The sequence below is a fragment of the Phoxinus phoxinus genome (genome assembly GCF_949152265.1).
Source record: "Phoxinus phoxinus genome assembly, chromosome: 12".
NCBI lineage: Eukaryota > Metazoa > Chordata > Actinopteri > Cypriniformes > Leuciscidae > Phoxinus > Phoxinus phoxinus.
In genome coordinates this window covers 1,491,581-1,510,000 of record NC_136887.1, presented here as the reverse complement: position 1 = coordinate 1,510,000, position 18,420 = coordinate 1,491,581, and the positions used below count along the sequence as shown (strand labels likewise).

The window sequence follows — 18,420 nt, the reverse complement described above, 5'->3', positions numbered from 1 at the left end:
GTCTGCTCTTGGGTGTATATATCACGGGGAAGATAGGAGGGTCGCATAGACACTGATAAAAGTTCAATATCAGAAGTACAGATCTTTTAACCACAGTTGTTTTGCACCATCTGTCGTTTATCATGGCACACACCGTGTACTATACTAAATCCTTCAGGACAAACTTCGGAGTCTAGCATCATTAAGCCAAGTTTCATAGAAGGCTAAGACATTGGCTTCCCTGTATTCATGCAGATAACGAGTGTTTGCTCGTCAAAAAGTTAAAAGTTCTTGTTATCTCCGTGGGAATGTTTGCATCGGTATGGTTCCCCGCGTAGGCGGTCAGTTGTAAGAGAAAGTCTCAGTTGTAGCGTACGTGTGACTCCGCGTTCCTGCCGGTTCTCCTGCCACGCTGATAACACACAAACGCAGCAGTTTTAACTTTTTGCTAATCATACATTATTACAAGGAAAAATATTAACACACGAGGGAAATCATTGTTGTGTACATGAAGATGTGAAAAATAAATCTAGCGTACACATTTAGCCAAATTATTATACGCCTGTTTAACCGAAGCTAATTTGTGTGTGTTCCTCCATCATCCCCAATGTCACTTCTCTGTGTTTTACGGCCCTGACGAGAACATCGGTCTCCTCGGCTGTGAACCGCTCCTGGCGCGCGCTGGCAAACCCGCCGTTACAATAGCGATCCGCCGTTATAATAGCAATCCGCCGTTATAATAGCGATCCGCCGTTATAATAGCAATCCGCCGTTATAATAGCAATCCGCCGTTATAATAGCAATCCGCCGTGGAACAAGCGCGCCGGCTCTTAAAGGGAATGTGAGAGGACGCTCTGATTGGTTTATTTCACTTTCCACCCAAACCACAGCTATGAGTAATGAAGCGACTTCAGACCAATACATTTTAGATTTGCGTCAGGCGCAAGAGTCGTTTATCCCGCCGGTATAATAGCGACAGCGCCGGGATCCGCCCACAGAGTTACTTGTGTTTGATACTTGCGTTTCAGAGCGTTACACTAGGGCCCTTTGTTTATATACACCACATTATATTTTTCAGTGATTAAATCTAAACTTTTATTGCAATCGGTATCAACATTTTTCAAACCATTTGAAAGCATCAATACAAGGACTATATTTGTGATGAGCAGTAGATGCGTAGACCTGTGTGTTGTCGTGACTGGTGTTGGATCATGTTTCTGAGGACGTTGACGTAGATGGTCACACACACACACACACACACACACACACACACTCTTGGCTGGTCTTGTGATCGGGACTGTGAAAGTGCAATTAAGAGTTGTTTTATTCTGAACACTGTTGCATCACTGAATGCCACAGAGCGTGCGGAAGTTCAGAAATACTGCGTCTTGTGCCAATCACACGTTTAACTTCTGCTTTTATTTATTTAAGGCTATAAAATAAGTCATAAGGTATTGCAGTGTCAATCTATTGTGCTGAATGAGCAGAAAACAGCGTATTCTGCTCTGGATCAGTGTATTGCTCAATCTCTTACAACACCCTAAACTTTCAGCCTTTCAGACGGTCTGGTTTTGTGGCATTTCTGTCCATCTCACGCTTTAATGAGGAATGTGTGTGTGAGAGAGAGAAACACAGATATTTCAGTGCTTATCAGTAGTTCACTGTAACATCATACACACAGATTGCACAAAAAAACATGGTTCAGATTTATATTTGTTTACAATACTGGTTGAACATGTATTAGGGATCTCCTCTCAATGAACTACATTAATAAGATAAGATTAATAAGTTGCCTTTGGCTTGCTCAGTTGGGGATATTCAATTTAATGAATCAATCAATATTACTATTGATTAGCATTACCAAACATGGACGTTTTATTATTATTTTAATTTAATACTGTGAAGCTGCTTTGATACAATCTGTATTGTGAAAAGCGCTATACAAATATTCTTGACTTGACTTGACTTAAGATCCAGAAATTTTTTACAACAGAAATGAACCATGACTGAACTTCCAGAAGCTGGACTCTGACACTATTTTCTTCTAGATCTGCTGTATAGCAGAAACTGTGTGTTCCTGTTATCTCTGTAAAGCTGCTTTGAAACTATCTGTATTGTGAAAAGCGCTATATATATAAAAGAGACTTGACATCAGAAAAGCTGGATGCAGAAGTCAACATGTTATTGAATGTTCACAAACAGCAGTTTTCTTCCGCTGAGAGGATAGAAGGAAAGAAGAAGGAGGGATTCGTAGAAATGGGAGGGAAAGATCTCAGAGGACCATATAAAGCTCCAGTGAGAGAGAGAGAGAGAGAGGGAGAAGTGTGTGTGTGTCTATGCACTGTGTGTGTGTGTGGGGTTGAAGACTCAGTAAACAAAGCGCATTCCTGTCTCCTGTTGCTCATGGAACATTTTTGTGGTGTTCTGGACTGACTGGTGTGTGTATCTCCTGAAGGACGCTGACTGGTGTGTGTATCTCCTGAAGGACGCTGACTGGTGTGTGTATCTCCTACAGGACGCTGACTGGTGTGTGTATCTCCTGCAGGACGCTGACTGGTGTGTGTATCTCCTGCAGGACGCTGACTGGTGTGTGTATCTCCTGAAGGACGCTGACTGGTGTGTGTATCTCCTGCAGGACTCTGACTGGTGTGTGTATCTCCTGAAGAGCGCTGACTGGTGTGTGTATCTCCTGAAGGACGCTGACTGGTGTGTGTATCTCCTGAAGGACTCTGACTGGTGTGTGTATCTCCTGAAGAGCGCTGACTGGTGTGTGTATCTCCTGAAGAGCGCTGACTGGTGTGTGTATCTCCTGCAGGACTCTGACTGGTGTGTGTATCTCCTGCAGGACTCTGACTGGTGTGTGTATCTCCTGAAGAGCGCTGACTGGTGTGTGTTTCTCCTGCAGGACGCTGACTGGTGTGTGTATCTCCTGAAGAGCGCTGACTGGTGTGTGTATCTCCTGAAGGACGCTGACTGGTGTGTGTATCTCCTGAAGAGCGCTGACTGGTGTGTGTATCTCCTGAAGAGCGCTGACTGGTGTGTGTATCTCCTGAAGAGCGCTGACTGGTGTGTGTATCTCCTGAAGGACGCTGACTGGTGTGTGTATCTCCTGAAGGACGCTGACTGGTGTGTGTATCTCCTGAAGGACGCTGACTGGTGTGTGTATCTCCTGCAGGACACTGACTGGTGTGTGTATCTCCTGAAGAGCGCTGACTGGTGTGTGTATCTCCTGAAGAGCGCTGACTGGTGTGTGTATCTCCTGAAGAGCGCTGACTGGTGTGTATCTCCTGAAGGACGCTGACTGGTGTGTGTATCTCCTGAAGAGCGCTGACTGGTGTGTGTATCTCCTGAAGAGCGCTGACTGGTGTGTGTATCTCCTGAAGAGCACTGACTGGTGTGTGTATCTCCTGAAGGACACTGACTGGTGTGTGTATCTCCTGAAGAGCGCTGACTGGTGTGTGTATCTCCTGAAGGACACTGACTGGTGTGTGTATCTCCTGCAGGACTCTGACTGGTGTGTGTATCTCCTGAAGGACGCTGACTGGTGTGTGTATCTCCTGAAGAGCGCTGACTGGTGTGTGTATCTCCTGAAGAGCACTGACTGGTGTGTGTATCTCCTGAAGAGCACTGACTGGTGTGTGTATCTCCTGAAGGACGCTGACTGGTGTGTGTATCTCCTGCAGAGCGCTGACTGGTGTGTGTATCTCCTGCAGGACACTGACTGGTGTGTGTATCTCCTGAAGAGCACTGACTGGTGTGTGTATCTCCTGAAGGACGCTGACTGGTGTGTGTATCTCCTGCAGAGCGCTGACTGGTGTGTGTATCTCCTGCAGGACACTGACTGGTGTGTGTATCTCCTGCAGGACACTGACTGGTGTGTGTATCTCCTGAAGAGCACTGACTGGTGTGTGTGTCTCCTGAAGAGCACTGACTGGTGTGTGTGTCTCCTGAAGGACGCTGACTGGTGTGTGTCTCCTGCAGGACGCTGTGTAATCTCTGGGCTGTATACGACGAGCACCGCTGGAGATGTCGGGCTGTCGGGACGGGCTCAGGGTTCGCTCCTGGCTCACGCTGGTGTCAGGGTTACTGGAGTGTGTGGGCTTCGCAGGGGCCGTGTTCGGATGGGCCACGCTGGTGTTCGTGCTCAAGAGCGAAGGATACTTCAGCAGTCTGTGTGTGAACGCCACCGTCAACGGCACTGCAGCTGAAGGTCAGTAAACACACACACACATGTGCCTGACTGATGTGTTGAACACACACATGTGTGTGCCTGATGGATGTGTAGTGCTGTGAACACTGGATCTGTGTGTGTTAGATTGCAGAGGTCAAGATGAGCAGTTCTCCCTGGTCTTCACCATCGCATCCTTCATGAATAACTTCCTCACGCTCCCGAACGGATTCCTGTTTGACCACTTCGGGACCACCGTCACCAGGCTCCTGGGAATGTGAGTCCGGTTTATGTGTGTGTGTGTGTGTGTGTGTGTGTGTGTGTGTGTGTGTGTGTGTGTGTGTGTGTGTGTATGTGTGTGTGTGTGTGGCGTTCCTGCACACCATATCACAACAAATATCCATCCAAACACAGCCAGACGGCTAGGCTAAACCAAGGCTGAATTTGGGCTGTTAGTGGAAATGTAATAGACGACTAACCCTCAGCCCAATAATACACTAGTCATCAATCAGATAACAAAGAAATGAAATGAGTGAAGAAATGAAACCAAACACCTTGTAATCACTGTTGACTTTGCTTACATGATGGAATATCATACATCTCGCAAGTTATTTGGCGAAAACGACATGTAACCAAATTCAAGGTTATTCTGGCTAGAAGTGTGTGACTCACAGCCGGACTATATCGGGTCTATAGTTAACCGAGACGCTGAAATGGCGGATATTGCTGGCTGGGGTAATACCGTGGTATTCTGTGAAATATCCTAGCGTTATTTTGTACACGCCATGGTAAATTTAATACTACGGAATGCCATCATATCACCATATAATTTTTTTTGCAAGGGACATGTTCCTCTATCCACTTATTTTCAAGACTTTGTTTATATAATGTATATAAGCACTATGTCAAAATTGCTATATTTTGATTGTAGTAATGTCTGAAGGATGTTTACTGCTTGTTTAGGCCTCATAAGCAATGAGGAGAGAAGTGCGTAGAGAAATCTGTGAGAAAAAGAGGAGTGAAACACAGATGAAGGGAGGAGAGAGGTTTGGCAGGACACTGGGATCTGTGGTGCATTGAGATGACAGAACTGATGAATGAATGTGGACAGGAGCCCAAGCCATTGCGTCAGAAAACAGAATATAAAAACAGAGTGGAATTTGCAAAGATAGCTCAAGCTCATTTTGAATCAAAACACGAGTTAAAGACATGGGCAACTAGAGTGGCACCAATTACACCCGAGACTGCTTGTCTTCTTCCCCTCCCTCGTCCTCCTCATCTTCTTCCTCCACTCCCTAACGCTCTCCTTCTTCTCCCACTCGGACCACTTTTACACCGGACCCAGGATAGATCCCTGTGGAACACCAGTGGATGAGCATAGATCAGCTGATTGGTGATTCTGTACTCGAACACCGAGATCGATCTCACAAGTATGAAGTGCTTAGAATATCAGTTTTCTATGTGAATATACAGTAAAGTGTAATTTATTCCTGTGATCAAAGCTGAATGTTCAGCATCATTACTCCAGTCTTCAGAGTCACATGATCCTCCAGAAATCAGTGTAATATGATGATCTGATGCTTTAAGACACAGTTATGATTATTATCAGTGTTGAAAACAGTTGCGCTGCTTCAGATTCTTGTGGAAATCGTGTTTGTTCAGGATTCTTTGATGAATAGAACAACATTTAATTAAATTTAAAGTCGTCATTGTCACTTTTGATCAATTTAATGCATCCTTGCTAATAAAAGTATTAGTGTCTTAAAAAACAATATTGACCCCAAGCTTTCAAACGGCAGTAATCCTTTTATATGAGAAGCTTAAGTGTCCAAATATGTGTGTGACCAGCTCATAAATCTCAATAATAAGTTATAACTCAATCCACATGTCCACAGACAGGGCAGAGAAAACATCAAGTTTAACGTCTCTCATATTCTCACTGTGTTATGATTTACTTTACAGATCGGTTTACACGGCAGGAATGTTGTTAATAGCCTTTTCCACCCCTGGTAAAGAGCGTTTTTACCTTTCTTTGACCTTTAGTGTGTTGCTAGTTGAGTGTGTGTGTCATGAGTGCTGTTCCCTCCTGCAGTGACCTCTGTCCTCCTCTTCCCCGCGCTGGCCTTCATCGCTGTGGGAGGAATCCTGTTCCTGATGACCAACATACAGGTACCATTATATGAGCCTGTAACATACACGATGAACCCAGATGTGTTGTCCTCTGCATGATGTGTAACAGAAGTGTCCTCGTCTGTCTCTAGGTGGCGAATCTCTTCGGCGCTCACCGCTCCACTATAATCACTCTGTATAACGGAGCCTTCGACTCTTCCTCGGCCGTGTTCCTCATCGTCAAAGTAAGAGGCGAGCGAAACCCTCAGATGCTTCTGCTGAGATGAGATGCCGGATAATCCGCTAGAAAGGCCTTGAGTCGTGACGGTCTCTGTCTTGCAGTTGCTGTTTGAGGACGGCGTGTCTCTGCGATGGTCTTGCCTCTTCTTGTCCTGCTGTAGTGTCCTTCATCTGATCCGCACCTTTGTGCTGATGCCTCGAACACACATCCCGTACCCGCTGCCGGAGAACTACAGCTACGGGTCAGTCTCTATTCCTGCCGAATCATGTAGACCACACGTCAGTCCAATGCACGGCCTCCTCCTGGAGAACAGCTTCATATGAGCTGTGGATAACACCAGAACTTCTTCCGCAGGGAAAGCTCAAGCAGATCGCCTCACTCACCGCGTTTCCATTACAGATTTGCGCAAAACTTTTGCGATATTTTCTAAATGTAGAAAAAATTACGATTGTGAAATGACAGCGTTTCCATTAAACCGATATTATGCGGCTAAACATAGTTTGTTCCTCTTGTGATGATAACTCACTCTAAAAATCATGGCAATGGATGTTGGTAGGTTTACGTATATCCCAGCCACCACACTAGACATTATTATTAATGGAAGGAGACGTGTGTGTGTTATCCAAGCATTAATGGCCAGGAAAGACCCGTATACTGTGAGCGGCTCATATGAGGAGTCTCTGTGTTTATTCCCTCAGTTCTGCTTCAAGATCTTCATAAACTCTGGCATTTCTTTGTTGTTCAGAATCCAGTATTTCCAGTATGAGTTTAATAGAGAAACCTGTCTCCTCTTGGGTCTAACCATACTGCACCATCTTTAAAGACTGATCGACTTTTACGTACACCAGGCGACCTGTAATTGCTTCCATTGCAGTTTTGCGACATATTCCTTTATCGAATTGCCTGAAAAAACCGTCATGCGAGCGTAAACTTTTTTGTGCTATACGCAATTTGAAGGGTAATGGAAACACGGCTAGTGTTCATATTGTCTGCTCAGTTTCTTTGGGCTTTATGTTTCTCTTCTTCAGAATACTAGTAGCTTGTTCTGCACAGATTACTGTACGCTCTGTGCTGTATTCACTTTCTGCCTGTATATCTGTCCTCCAACAATGCTTTGCCTGTGAATGTTTCTTATTTACACCAACAGGATGAACTGTGGAGTAACTCGGGATTATGCCATTGCAAAGATTGAAGAGAAGAACATCCAGACTTCTAAGCCTGAGGAGGAAATGCCATTTAAAGAGACGTCTGACACACACACGACGGGTAGGCAAGAGTTCAACACTAAACACACTTGACGCCTGTGCTGTGTGTGCTGTACGCCTGTGCCGTGTAAAGATCACTGTAGAGATCGCAGTCTTAGCACAACATTCAACAAACCTAAAAACTACAATGTAACTTAACTACACTGTAAACATATCTGTAATTGTTACAGAAAACAGTTTTTACAGTCCAAACCTGCTAATACCGTATGATTTATGATGAAAATAGTAAAAAAGACATTCATAGAAGTCCCTATGTGACATCACATTTCAATGATTATATTTCACGTAATTAATTTAGTTTCTGGACAGGCCACTTATGATGAACTCAGGCCACTTATGATGAACTCAGGCCTCTTATGATGAACTCAGGCCACTAATGATGAACTCAGGCCACTTATGATGAACTCAGGCCACTTATGATGAACTCAGGCCACTTATGATGAACTCAGGCCACTAATGATGAACTCAGGCCACTTATGATGAACTCAGGCCACTTATGATGAACTCAGGCCACTTATGATGAACTCAGGCCACTTATGATGAACTCAGGCCACTAATGATGAACTCAGGCCACTTATGATGAACTCAGGCCACTTATGATGAACTCAGGCCACTTATGATGAACTCAGGCCACTTATGATGAACTCAGGCCACTTATGATGAACTCAGGCCACTTATGATGAACTCAGGCCTCTTATGATGAACTCAGGCCACTAATGATGAACTCAGGCCACTAATGATGAACTCAGGCCACTTATGATGAACTCAGGCCACTTATGATGAACTCAGGCCACTTATGATGAACTCAGGCCACTTATGATGAACTCAGGCCACTTATGATGAACTCAGGCCACTTATGATGAACTCAGGCCACTAATGGTGATTCAATATGTGCTTTTCCGTTTTATCATCTGTATTATCATGGTGGTTATTAGTACATTATAATGTAAAACTCTTAAGATGTTGTCTATAAAGTTCAGATGAGATCAATCTCAGAAAGACACAATGCCTGGAACTGAAGCAGCTTTGGCACCATTTCTGGCCACAGTTGCTCTTGCGATGGGAATGTGCCACACGGGGATCGAACCCACGACCTGAAAGACTGTGACGCTATTTTCTTCTATAAAGAAACTTTGCATTATTTTCCTGTAATCTCTGTAAAGCTGCTTTGAAACACTCTATATTGTAAAAAGCGCTGTATAAATAAAGGAGACTTGACTTGACTTTAGATGAACTTGCTCCTGAATGTCTTGGGGTTGGTAATGTCCTAAGTCATGTCTTGATTAGAATAAGATGCAGTGTGTATGAACAGTTTCTCTGGGACATTCAGATCCTCACCTGGCCACATTATTGTGTGTTTGTTTGATTGTGAAGTGTATTAACACTATGGATGTATGTTTTTGTCAGAGCGTAGTTTCAAGAGCTGTTTCCTTTCCTGGTTCTTCTTGTGGCATTTGCTGTGGCTTTCTGTGATGCAGCTGAGACACTACATGTTCATCGGGACCTTGAACCCAATGCTGAATCATCTGGCCGCAGGAGAACCAAGCCTCGGTAACACACACACACACACACACACACACACACACACTGCCTTTGAGCAGTATATATAGATGTAGACATGCAAACAGGCTCAGGCCGCATCATGTGTGCATCATGAGGTTGAATGCTGCTTTTACTCCGTGTTCTTGTTGTTTAGTCAGTAGGTATACGAATGCGTTTGCGTTCACTCAGCTGTGTGGGATCCTGTGCGCCCCCTGGAACGGCCTCATCATGGACCGACACAAGGCAAAGCAGAGAGCACCAGGTCAACAGAAACATGAACACATTCCTTACATCTATTTAAAGCTTCAGTGTACACATGAAAACATTGTAGGAAACACTTTCTTGTCCACAAAGACCATTTATTAAATTAAAGTTTCAAAACAAACTTTCTGATTTTTGATGTCCGTAAGACCCTTAAGAGATAGTTCAACTTAACTATTATTATTATTAAAAATTTTTTTTAAATTGAAATAAAGCTGAAATAAAATGAGAATGTTAGATAGCAAAACTTCCCAAGGCAACATTTTTAAGTGTAGTTCAAGTTGAAGAAATCAAACTGAAATAGTACTTTTAAAACACAATTAAAAACACTAATAAACATGACAAAAGCACATAAAATGACTATATTTTATAATATTTTAACTTGAATTCAAATTGAATCTGAACATATAAAAATAAAAGCTCATTCAAAATATTAGTAAAAACTGTAATAGTTTTAACTTTTAACTCAAAGGGAAATATTAATAATTAATTATAACTTATGATTAATTATGACTATTTGGATCAGTTATTCAGATTAACATGATGTAGCCAACGTCACATCACAATCAATTAATCAGTTCGTCCAGTAAACATTTAGTATTGATTATTTATGAATTCCCCCCAAAAAAGGGTATTTTTCATGGCCACAGAAGTCATGGTACATGGCCACTTTCTTAGCATGTGCAGCGCTTAGAGCGTGAAACAAGATCAATAGTTTAAGAGACATTAATCTTGCAGAGAATAGCGGCGTTTCCAGTGTCGGGCCAGTGTGAGCGGGGCTTTAAACAGGCGTGCGGGGCTGATAGCCTCGGGTCTGGAGCACAGAGCCCAAAACACACTGTGTTTCCACTGTCGGGCCAGTGTGAGCGGGGCTTTAAACGGGCTGGCGGGGCTGATAGCCTCGGGTCTGGAGCCCAAAACACACTGTGTTTCCAGTGCCGGGCCAGTGTGAGCGGGGCTTTAAACAGGCGTGCGGGGCTGATAGCCTCGGGTCTGGAGCACAGAGCCCAAAACACACTGTGTTTCCACTGTCGGGCCAGTGTGAGCGGGGCTTTAAACGGGCGTGCGGGGCTGATAGCCTCGGGTCTGGAGCACAGAGCCCAAAACACACTGTGTTTCCACTGTCGGGCCAGTGTGAGCGGGGCTTTAAACAGGCGTGCGGGGCTGATAGCCTCGGGTCTGGAGCCCAAAATTGTCTCTGCAGCGAAACAAATCACTGGAAACTAGACAGATGATAAACTAACATGATAAAAGCAACTGTTTGCTGGCATTTTTGTTGTTTATTAAAGATTTCAAACCCAAGCATCGATGTTTTAACCAATAAGTGATACATTGATCAAAATAAATAAATGAATTTGTGTCAAGATTGCACATTAGTCACACAGAAATAAAGTGGTTTACCGTTATTTAACAAAAGAAAGAGGATACAGTGCAAGAGACACTATACATAATAAACATAATAATAATCATGCACACAATGTCCTGGGATGCACGTTCATTTATAGATCAGTTAGTCTATAAATGATGCAGAAGATTCTGCTTCACGTGTCTTTACTATGGCCTGGTTAATAATGAGCAAAGCTTCTGTCCGGTCATGAACTAGTGTTCTCCTGCCTGTTATCCGCAGTTTCAGAGGATGCTCCAACACACACACAACCATGACCATATTGAAGAGAGTGGGTCTGCCGGATAGTTCATTAAATATAAAGAATAATTTCGGTGTCTGATTGGTCCAGCCATTACATAGTATATAAATATGATGCTAAAATAACACTGGTGCAAGGGTTTCAATGAAGAATTTAAGAGAAAACTAAAAAAAAAATCATATTAAATTAGTATGAATTAAATTGGATATTGAAACAATTTGCTTGTTCAATAATAATATATCACCCAGTTATTTAATTACATTTTTTGTCACTTCATTTCTCACATAGTATAAAAAAAAATTTATGACACATTTTGATACCTGAAAATATGAATACCAAGTTCTGTCATGTCGTGTTTAGTTCTGCACTTATAATAACAGCAGCAGCGGAACAGAACCAAACACATTAACGTTGTCATATCCACTAGCATGCCAAGCACTCAGTGAAAGTCTGGCGTGACTTCTACTTCTCTTGTGAACACGGCCTCAAACCACAGCCTCTCCGCTTCCCTGTACTGTGTTCCCTTCACTGTTCTGCAGGCCAGAGTGAGCGAGAAGCAGACCTGAAGGCGGCCATCTTGTCCCTGTCTCTGACGGCGCTGCAGTGTGTGTTGTTCTCGGTGTGTGCGGCGACCCCTATCCTCCCTCTACAGTACCTCACCTTCATCCTCCAAGTGCTCAACAGATCCTTCCTCTACGGGGGGAACGCGGCCTTCATCAGCCTGGCGTGAGTCTTCTTCACAGTACAGGAACAGGCCATCCTTTGTGTGTTCAGTGTGTGTTCAGTGATTGTGTGTTCAGTGTGTGTTCAGTGATTGTGTGTTCAGTGTGTGTTCAGTGATTGTGTGTTCAGTGATTGTGTGTTCAGTGATTGTGTGTTCAGTGATTGTGTGTTCAGTGTGTGTTCAGTGATTGTGTGTTCAGTGATTGTGTGTTCAGTGTGTGTTCAGTGATTGTGTGTTCAGTGATTGTGTGTTCAGTGTGTGTTCAGTGATTGTGTGTTCAGTGATTGTGTGTTCAGTGTGTGTTCAGTGATTGTGTGTTCAGTGATTGTGTGTTCAGTGTGTGTTCAGTGATTGTGTGTTCAGTGATTGTGTGTTCAGTGTGTGTTCAGTGATTGTGTGTTCAGTGATTGTGTGTTCAGTGATTGTGTGTTCAGTGTGTGTTCAGTGAGTGTGTGTTCAGTGAGTGTGTGTTCAGTGAGTGTGTGTTCAGTGAGTGTGTGTTCAGTGAGTGTGTGTTCAGTGAGTGTGTGTTCAGTGAGTGTGTGTTCAGTGAGTGTGTGTTCAGTGCTCAGTGAGTGTGTGTTCAGTGAGTGTGTTCAGTGTTCAGTGAGTGTGTGTTCAGTGTGTGTGTTCAGTGAGTGTGTGTTCAGTGAGTGTGTGTTCAGTGAGTGTGTGTTCAGTGAGTGTGTGTTCAGTGAGTGTGTGTTCAGTGAGTGTGTGTTCAGTGAGTGTGTGTTCAGTGTTCAGTGAGTGTGTGTTCAGTGTTCAGTGAGTGTGTGTTCAGTGAGTGTGTGTTCAGTGTGTGTTCAGTGAGTGTGTGTTCAGTGAGTGTGTGTTCAGTGTTCAGTGAGTGTGTGTTCAGTGTTCAGTGAGTGTGTGTTCAGTGAGTGTGTGTTCAGTGTGTGTTCAGTGAGTGTGTGTTCAGTGTTCAGTGAGTGTGTGTTCAGTGTTCAGTGAGTGTGTGTTCAGTGTGTGTTCAGTGAGTGTGTGTTCAGTGAGTGTGTGTTCAGTGAGTGCGTGTTCAGTGTCAGTGAGTGTGTGTTCAGTGAGTGTGTGTTCAGTGTGTGTTCAGTGAGTGTGTGTTCAGTGAGTGCGTGTTCAGTGTGTGTTCAGTGAGTGTGTGTTCAGTGTGTGTTCAGTGAGTGTGTGTTCAGTGAGTGCGTGTTCAGTGTGTGTTCAGTGAGTGTGTGTTCAGTGAGTGTGTGCTCAGTGTGTGTGTGTTCAGTGTGTGTGTGTTCAGTGAGTGTGTGTTCAGTGAGTGTGTGTTCAGTGAGTGTGTGTTCAGTGAGTGCGTGTTCAGTGTGTGTTCAGTGAGTGTGTGTTCAGTGTGTGTTCAGTGAGTGTGTGTTCAGTGAGTGCGTGTTCAGTGTGTGTTCAGTGAGTGTGTGTTCAGTGAGTGTGTGTTCAGTGAGTGTGTGTTCAGTGAGTGTGTGTTCAGTGTTCAGTGAGTGTGTGTTCAGTGTTCAGTGAGTGTGTGTTCAGTGTTCAGTGAGTGTGTGTTCAGTGAGTGTGTGTTCAGTGAGTGTGTGTTCAGTGCTCAGTGCTTGTGTGTCCAGGTTCCCGCCGGCACACTTCGGGAAGCTGTATGGCGCAGTGATGGCTCTGTCTGCGGTGATCTCGCTGCTCCAGTATCCCTGCTTCGCGCTCATCAAAGGCCCACTGGCGGGAGATCCTCTTTACGTAAGACCTCGTCTCTCTCTCTTCTGATCACACACAGTCTCATCTACAGCATGTCACGCGTAACACACTCTGTTGTCAGTAGTGTAGATGTTTGAAGCACAGAAGTGGCGAGGCCAGTTTGAGGCCGTTGTGAAGTCCTCCACACAGATTCCAGATCGCATCGGTTCCCTTTGAAACGCCTGTGAAAACATTCAGTCTGACGGAGAATAAACACGAGTGCCGACTGCTGTTATGACCCTGCAGTGGAGTCGTGCTGAGGCTTTGATAGACGCGGATATTGCACATAAACACACAGTATGTGTATTAATAACACCTGTGTGTATATTTATCTCAGTGTCAGTGCGTTCCCTGAAGCTTGTGTGTCCACATGAGCCACGTCTGCAGAAGTGTGTGAGAAGGGGAAGCGGGAGCGCTGCAACATAACACACAGCTGTCGATCTTCCGGAAGTCTCTCCGCATGTGTTTGGCAGATGTAGACTCAGCATATTTGCCATTTTTCTGAGATTTTGAAACTGTTCTGGTCAGGTTTCATCAGTCAAACAGACATCCAGATAAAAACACAAGAACCGTATATTTAGACGTTTCTGCTGTTCTTCATGTTCATCTGTGTTCAGTGTGTGTGTTGCTGTGTGATCATGAAAAAGCTCCAGTTCTCCTCTATATCAGTGTCAGTGTTCCTGAACTCCTGAAACGCCTCCGCTGTAGTCTCGAGTTTCTCCCGGGAACACGTCACAATATTCCTCATTATCATAATTAATGCGCAGAATAAAGGGGCGGGGCCTGAGTTAGTCTGTAGTGTGTTAAACTGGTGGTTATGGTAAGGGGCGGGACATTTCCCAAACACACTCGAAGCGCTTGACCAATCACAACACACTGCTCCAGCCGACCAATCAGAGCACAGTGTGCTTTTCAGAAGGAGGGGCTTCATAGAAACAGGAAGTAAACAGAGCGTTACTGACAGACTGGGAAGAGAGGAGCCGCAACACTGGAGAATATGAGGAGAATAATCAACATTCCAGTTCTAGTGGAGCCGGAGAACATCAGCATGACTGTGTAATGTAGAGTAGATCCTCTAAAGCTTCAGATGACCAGCGCTGACTGATCTGTCATTCACTTCTCTAGGTGAACATCGCTCTGACGGTTCTGAGTCTCCTGGCCTTCATCCACCCTGTGTGTGTGTACCTGCACTGCCGGGGTCAGGCGGCCCGGAGAACCGCTTCATCCACCTGACCTCTGACCTCTGACCTCTGCAACTGCTTTCTGTCACTGGTTAGGTTTTCTTCACAAAACTTCAGGAAACGAAGTATAGCGGAAAAATAATATGTGACTAAGCTTTGAGTGTGGTGTTCTGCAGAGATCGACGTGTGTGTGTGTGTGTGTGTGTGTGTGTGTGTGTGTGTGTGTCTGTGTGTGTGTGATCTGTGCTGAACACATCAGGAAAATATTTAACCCTAAAACACAATGGGATGAGTACTGTAATGCAAAATACCCGTGAAAAACAGAAATTCCTGTATAATAACATCCCCACTAACACAAATATATTGTAAGAGCATTTATCTAACACTCCCACTAACTCCCATTATCTCTTGATGTTTTTAGCATGTTCTAAACCCGTTTTGTCTTGGTTGTGTGAACGTTAAGGGAACATCCCGTTGCGTCGTTCCTCAATCATTATGGGAATGTTTCTTCTGAATGTTCTCTGATGTTTTGAGAACGAAAAACACTGTTACTGGAAGAATGTTCATAAGTTTGCTGGGATAGAACATTATGACCTATAATATGATTTTTTCTTAGATTGTACAACTGTTGAATAAAAAACTGTTGTTTGTTTAAAAAGCTTTTAATAATCATAAAGGGAACACCATAAAAAAAAACATATGTATATGTGACATGGTTGTTTTGAGGCATGTCTGCACATGAATCTGCCAGTGTTGTGATGCTGCAGAGACACTGGGTTGAATGGTGTTGGTTGTGAGCGCCTCTGCTGGACACTGCATGAACCTCATCCTCCTCATGAGCTGTGCTGCCCTCTGCTGGACACACATATCAGTGCTACTGCAAATAAAGGGAACTTTTATACGTGAGACTCGACTAAATCTGTGATCGCTGCCTAACTGAAGAACATGTGTCGTGTTGCTAGCGTTCTTATTTAACGCTGGAATATGATTTCTGAATGTTCTCTGAAAATTACATTTCCATTAAAAAAAAGAAGGTTTTCTTGGTTATGGGATCATTGTTTTTATTTTTTAAATGTTAGCTGAACATCAAATTAACATTTCACAAAAACATTCCCATTAAATAACTATGTTTTCCAACATTATTAAAGACCAGCCATCTTTGAATCAACCATTTATTAACGTTACTAGAATGTTTGTTCATAACTGTGAGAGAACCTTGCCAGGGATGTGTCATATTCATATAAATAAAGAAAAAACAGCATAAATGAGGAAATTTCAATTACACAGATCACATAAACATAATAACACTATTAAATAAAGATTGTACAAAAAACAGAGTGAGCATATGTTGAAAGTAGCCTTTGTTGCAGCGGGTACTGTACATAAGGATTTAATATAGATCTTAACATCTTCTTGAAAGTGAGAACAAATTTAGGCAACTTCATAGTTTTAGATTTGTGGATATAATATTTTGCAAGCAAAATAATTAAGTTGCAAAGAAAATAAACATTTTCATATTGCTTCTCAAAAATGAAAAACCCCAATAAAAACATCCTTGAAATAAAGCTCAAATTCTTTATATATATATATAGTTAACAATGAACTGGCAAGTGAACTGTAGATGCTTTGGGTGTGAATCACAATGAAAGTTTGAACAGGATAATACAGAGCTACAAGCTTAAAGAAATCTCTGTGACCGTATTTAGATGCTCCAGATGAACATGTGGTTGGAGAGCAGTTGTGTGTGTAAGTCATGGTCATAGTGTGTGTGTGTGTGTGTGTGTGTGGAAAGTAGAGGGATCTTCTCAATGCTGACGTTACAATAGAAACTTCAAACCTCATCTGAGAAAATACATATTCCCGTATAATAATCCAAATACTGGATGGATTTCTCAACCAGTTGATTTTAAAAGTATTATTTAACGACACAACAAAATGAAGACCGCCTTTACTGAAGCTGTTGGACAAAATGAACTAACCATGAGCAATACATGTACTGTATTTGTTAATCTTTGTTAATGTTAGTTAATAGAAATACAGCTGTTCAGTGTTAGTTCATGTTAGTTCACAGTGCATGAACTAACGTTAACAAGATTTTTGTTGTGTTGAGGTATAAGGAAGAGATCCCACACTAATGCTTTCATAAATGACTTCTAGTAAAAAAGGGGCCAAATCTGTTGCAAATCTTTAATAAAACTCTGAAGTAAGTCCAAGTTACTAAGCTTTAAACTTTTGATAGACTCGAGAAGCTCCACTAATGTGATGGGGCGATCACCAAGATCTTCATCTCGAGCACTGGTACCACTAATGTCTCGAGGCCATGGAGGATATGGTAATGACAGAATCGCTATAAAGGTTCTTATATTTCTGAACAATATTTGGCCCTTTCTTTTGGGTCTTCAGAGAGTTTCCAATTTTCAACGGATGAATGTTGTTTTTTGTCAGGGATTTGTCCAGTCTAAAAAGATAAACTGAATATTGTTCTCCTTCTTCGAGCCAGTGTCTTCTGGATATTACAAATGCACCTTCAGATTTTCATTTATAACGTTTTTCCAAATGGTGCTGATCCTCAAAGAGCATGGTTTCCTTCCACAGATCCGCTATCTAGAGGACACGTGTGCAATAGTGGAAATGAGGTTCTCTTCTTGGGCTCTTTTCAGTTTGACAATATTACTACAATCATTTCTGAAAAACGTTCAAATTTGAGCAACTCCATACTATTGTTTTCCATACGTTCCCATATGTCTACAATATAAACCCGTTCTGCTTTGGCTTTAGTCCACTAATGAACACATTTCTTCAATGTTTCAAATGAGTCAAATGAGTTATACAATTTAGCCGAGGACATTGGCCATATCAATAATGATTTGAATTGCTTTATGATCAGTTAATGGGAGAGATCAGATATCAGAACTTAGATTGTCTTCAAGCGCATGTGAAACGTCTCGGTTACGTATGTAACCCTCGTTCCCTGAAGGAGGGAACGGAGACGTATGTCGTGACCGACAAATAGGAATCTCGCTAGAGAGGCCAATCTACTTCGAGTGAAACTTAACAAGCCAATACACATTGGCGTGCAATCATTTGCATCAGCTGCGCAGCCTCGCAGCGCGGGTATATAACGAGCAGCTGGTGATTGCACTGTAGTTTTTTGCTGAGGAGCCAAGCCTGATAACCTGGCCACCCCGGCGGGCAGCAGCAGATGTGGCGACGGGACATACGTCTCCGTTCCCTCCTTCAGGGAACGAGGGTTACATACGTAACCGAGACGTTCCCTATCAGTCGGTCACTACGAGTATGTCGTGACCGACAAATAGGAATCCCTACCAAAGCGCCACAGCTGCTGCACCCCGTCCAGCGCCCTGTGCAAGCCTCTACACCTTCTTGCCTGGAAGGACGATAGGAGGAGGCTTACACAGAGTGAACCCGTCACTGTTGTTCTGTGATAACCCACACAGTGAGATTATTGGATAACACTGGGAAAGCGTGCCCGAACTGAAGGAGGGGAACGCTGCGGAAGCCACATTCTCAAGGAGTTAAGTGGAGATAACATATGGACTAACCTGAGGGTTGTACAGCATATGAGTAATGGGTGACTTAGCCCAAGGGAAAGACACGGGCTTCCGT

General features: G+C 43.3%; 1 protein-coding gene across 11 annotated transcripts in view; it reads left to right on the top strand.

Moving 5' to 3' along the window:
* The window catches only part of slc43a3b (solute carrier family 43 member 3b), a 22,554-nt gene extending 6,717 nt beyond the window's left edge, over positions 1-15,837 (top strand). The window contains exons 1-15 of one of the 11 annotated variants that reach the window (XM_079630505.1): positions 2,885-3,075; positions 3,155-3,703; positions 3,783-3,883; positions 3,961-4,189; positions 4,295-4,424; positions 6,110-6,156; positions 6,240-6,316; positions 6,409-6,501; positions 6,599-6,738; positions 7,645-7,763; positions 9,170-9,313; positions 9,459-9,566; positions 11,751-11,937; positions 13,492-13,615; positions 14,738-15,837. In XM_079630505.1, the coding sequence (XP_079486631.1) occupies positions 4,006-4,189; positions 4,295-4,424; positions 6,110-6,156; positions 6,240-6,316; positions 6,409-6,501; positions 6,599-6,738; positions 7,645-7,763; positions 9,170-9,313; positions 9,459-9,566; positions 11,751-11,937; positions 13,492-13,615; positions 14,738-14,845 (1,461 nt within the window). In that variant the 5' untranslated portion in view covers positions 2,885-3,075; positions 3,155-3,703; positions 3,783-3,883; positions 3,961-4,005 and the 3' untranslated portion in view covers positions 14,846-15,837. The other 10 variants (XM_079630508.1, XM_079630506.1, XM_079630504.1 and 7 more) reach the window with 10 other exon arrangements.
* Positions 15,838-18,420: the final 2,583 nt, after the last annotated feature.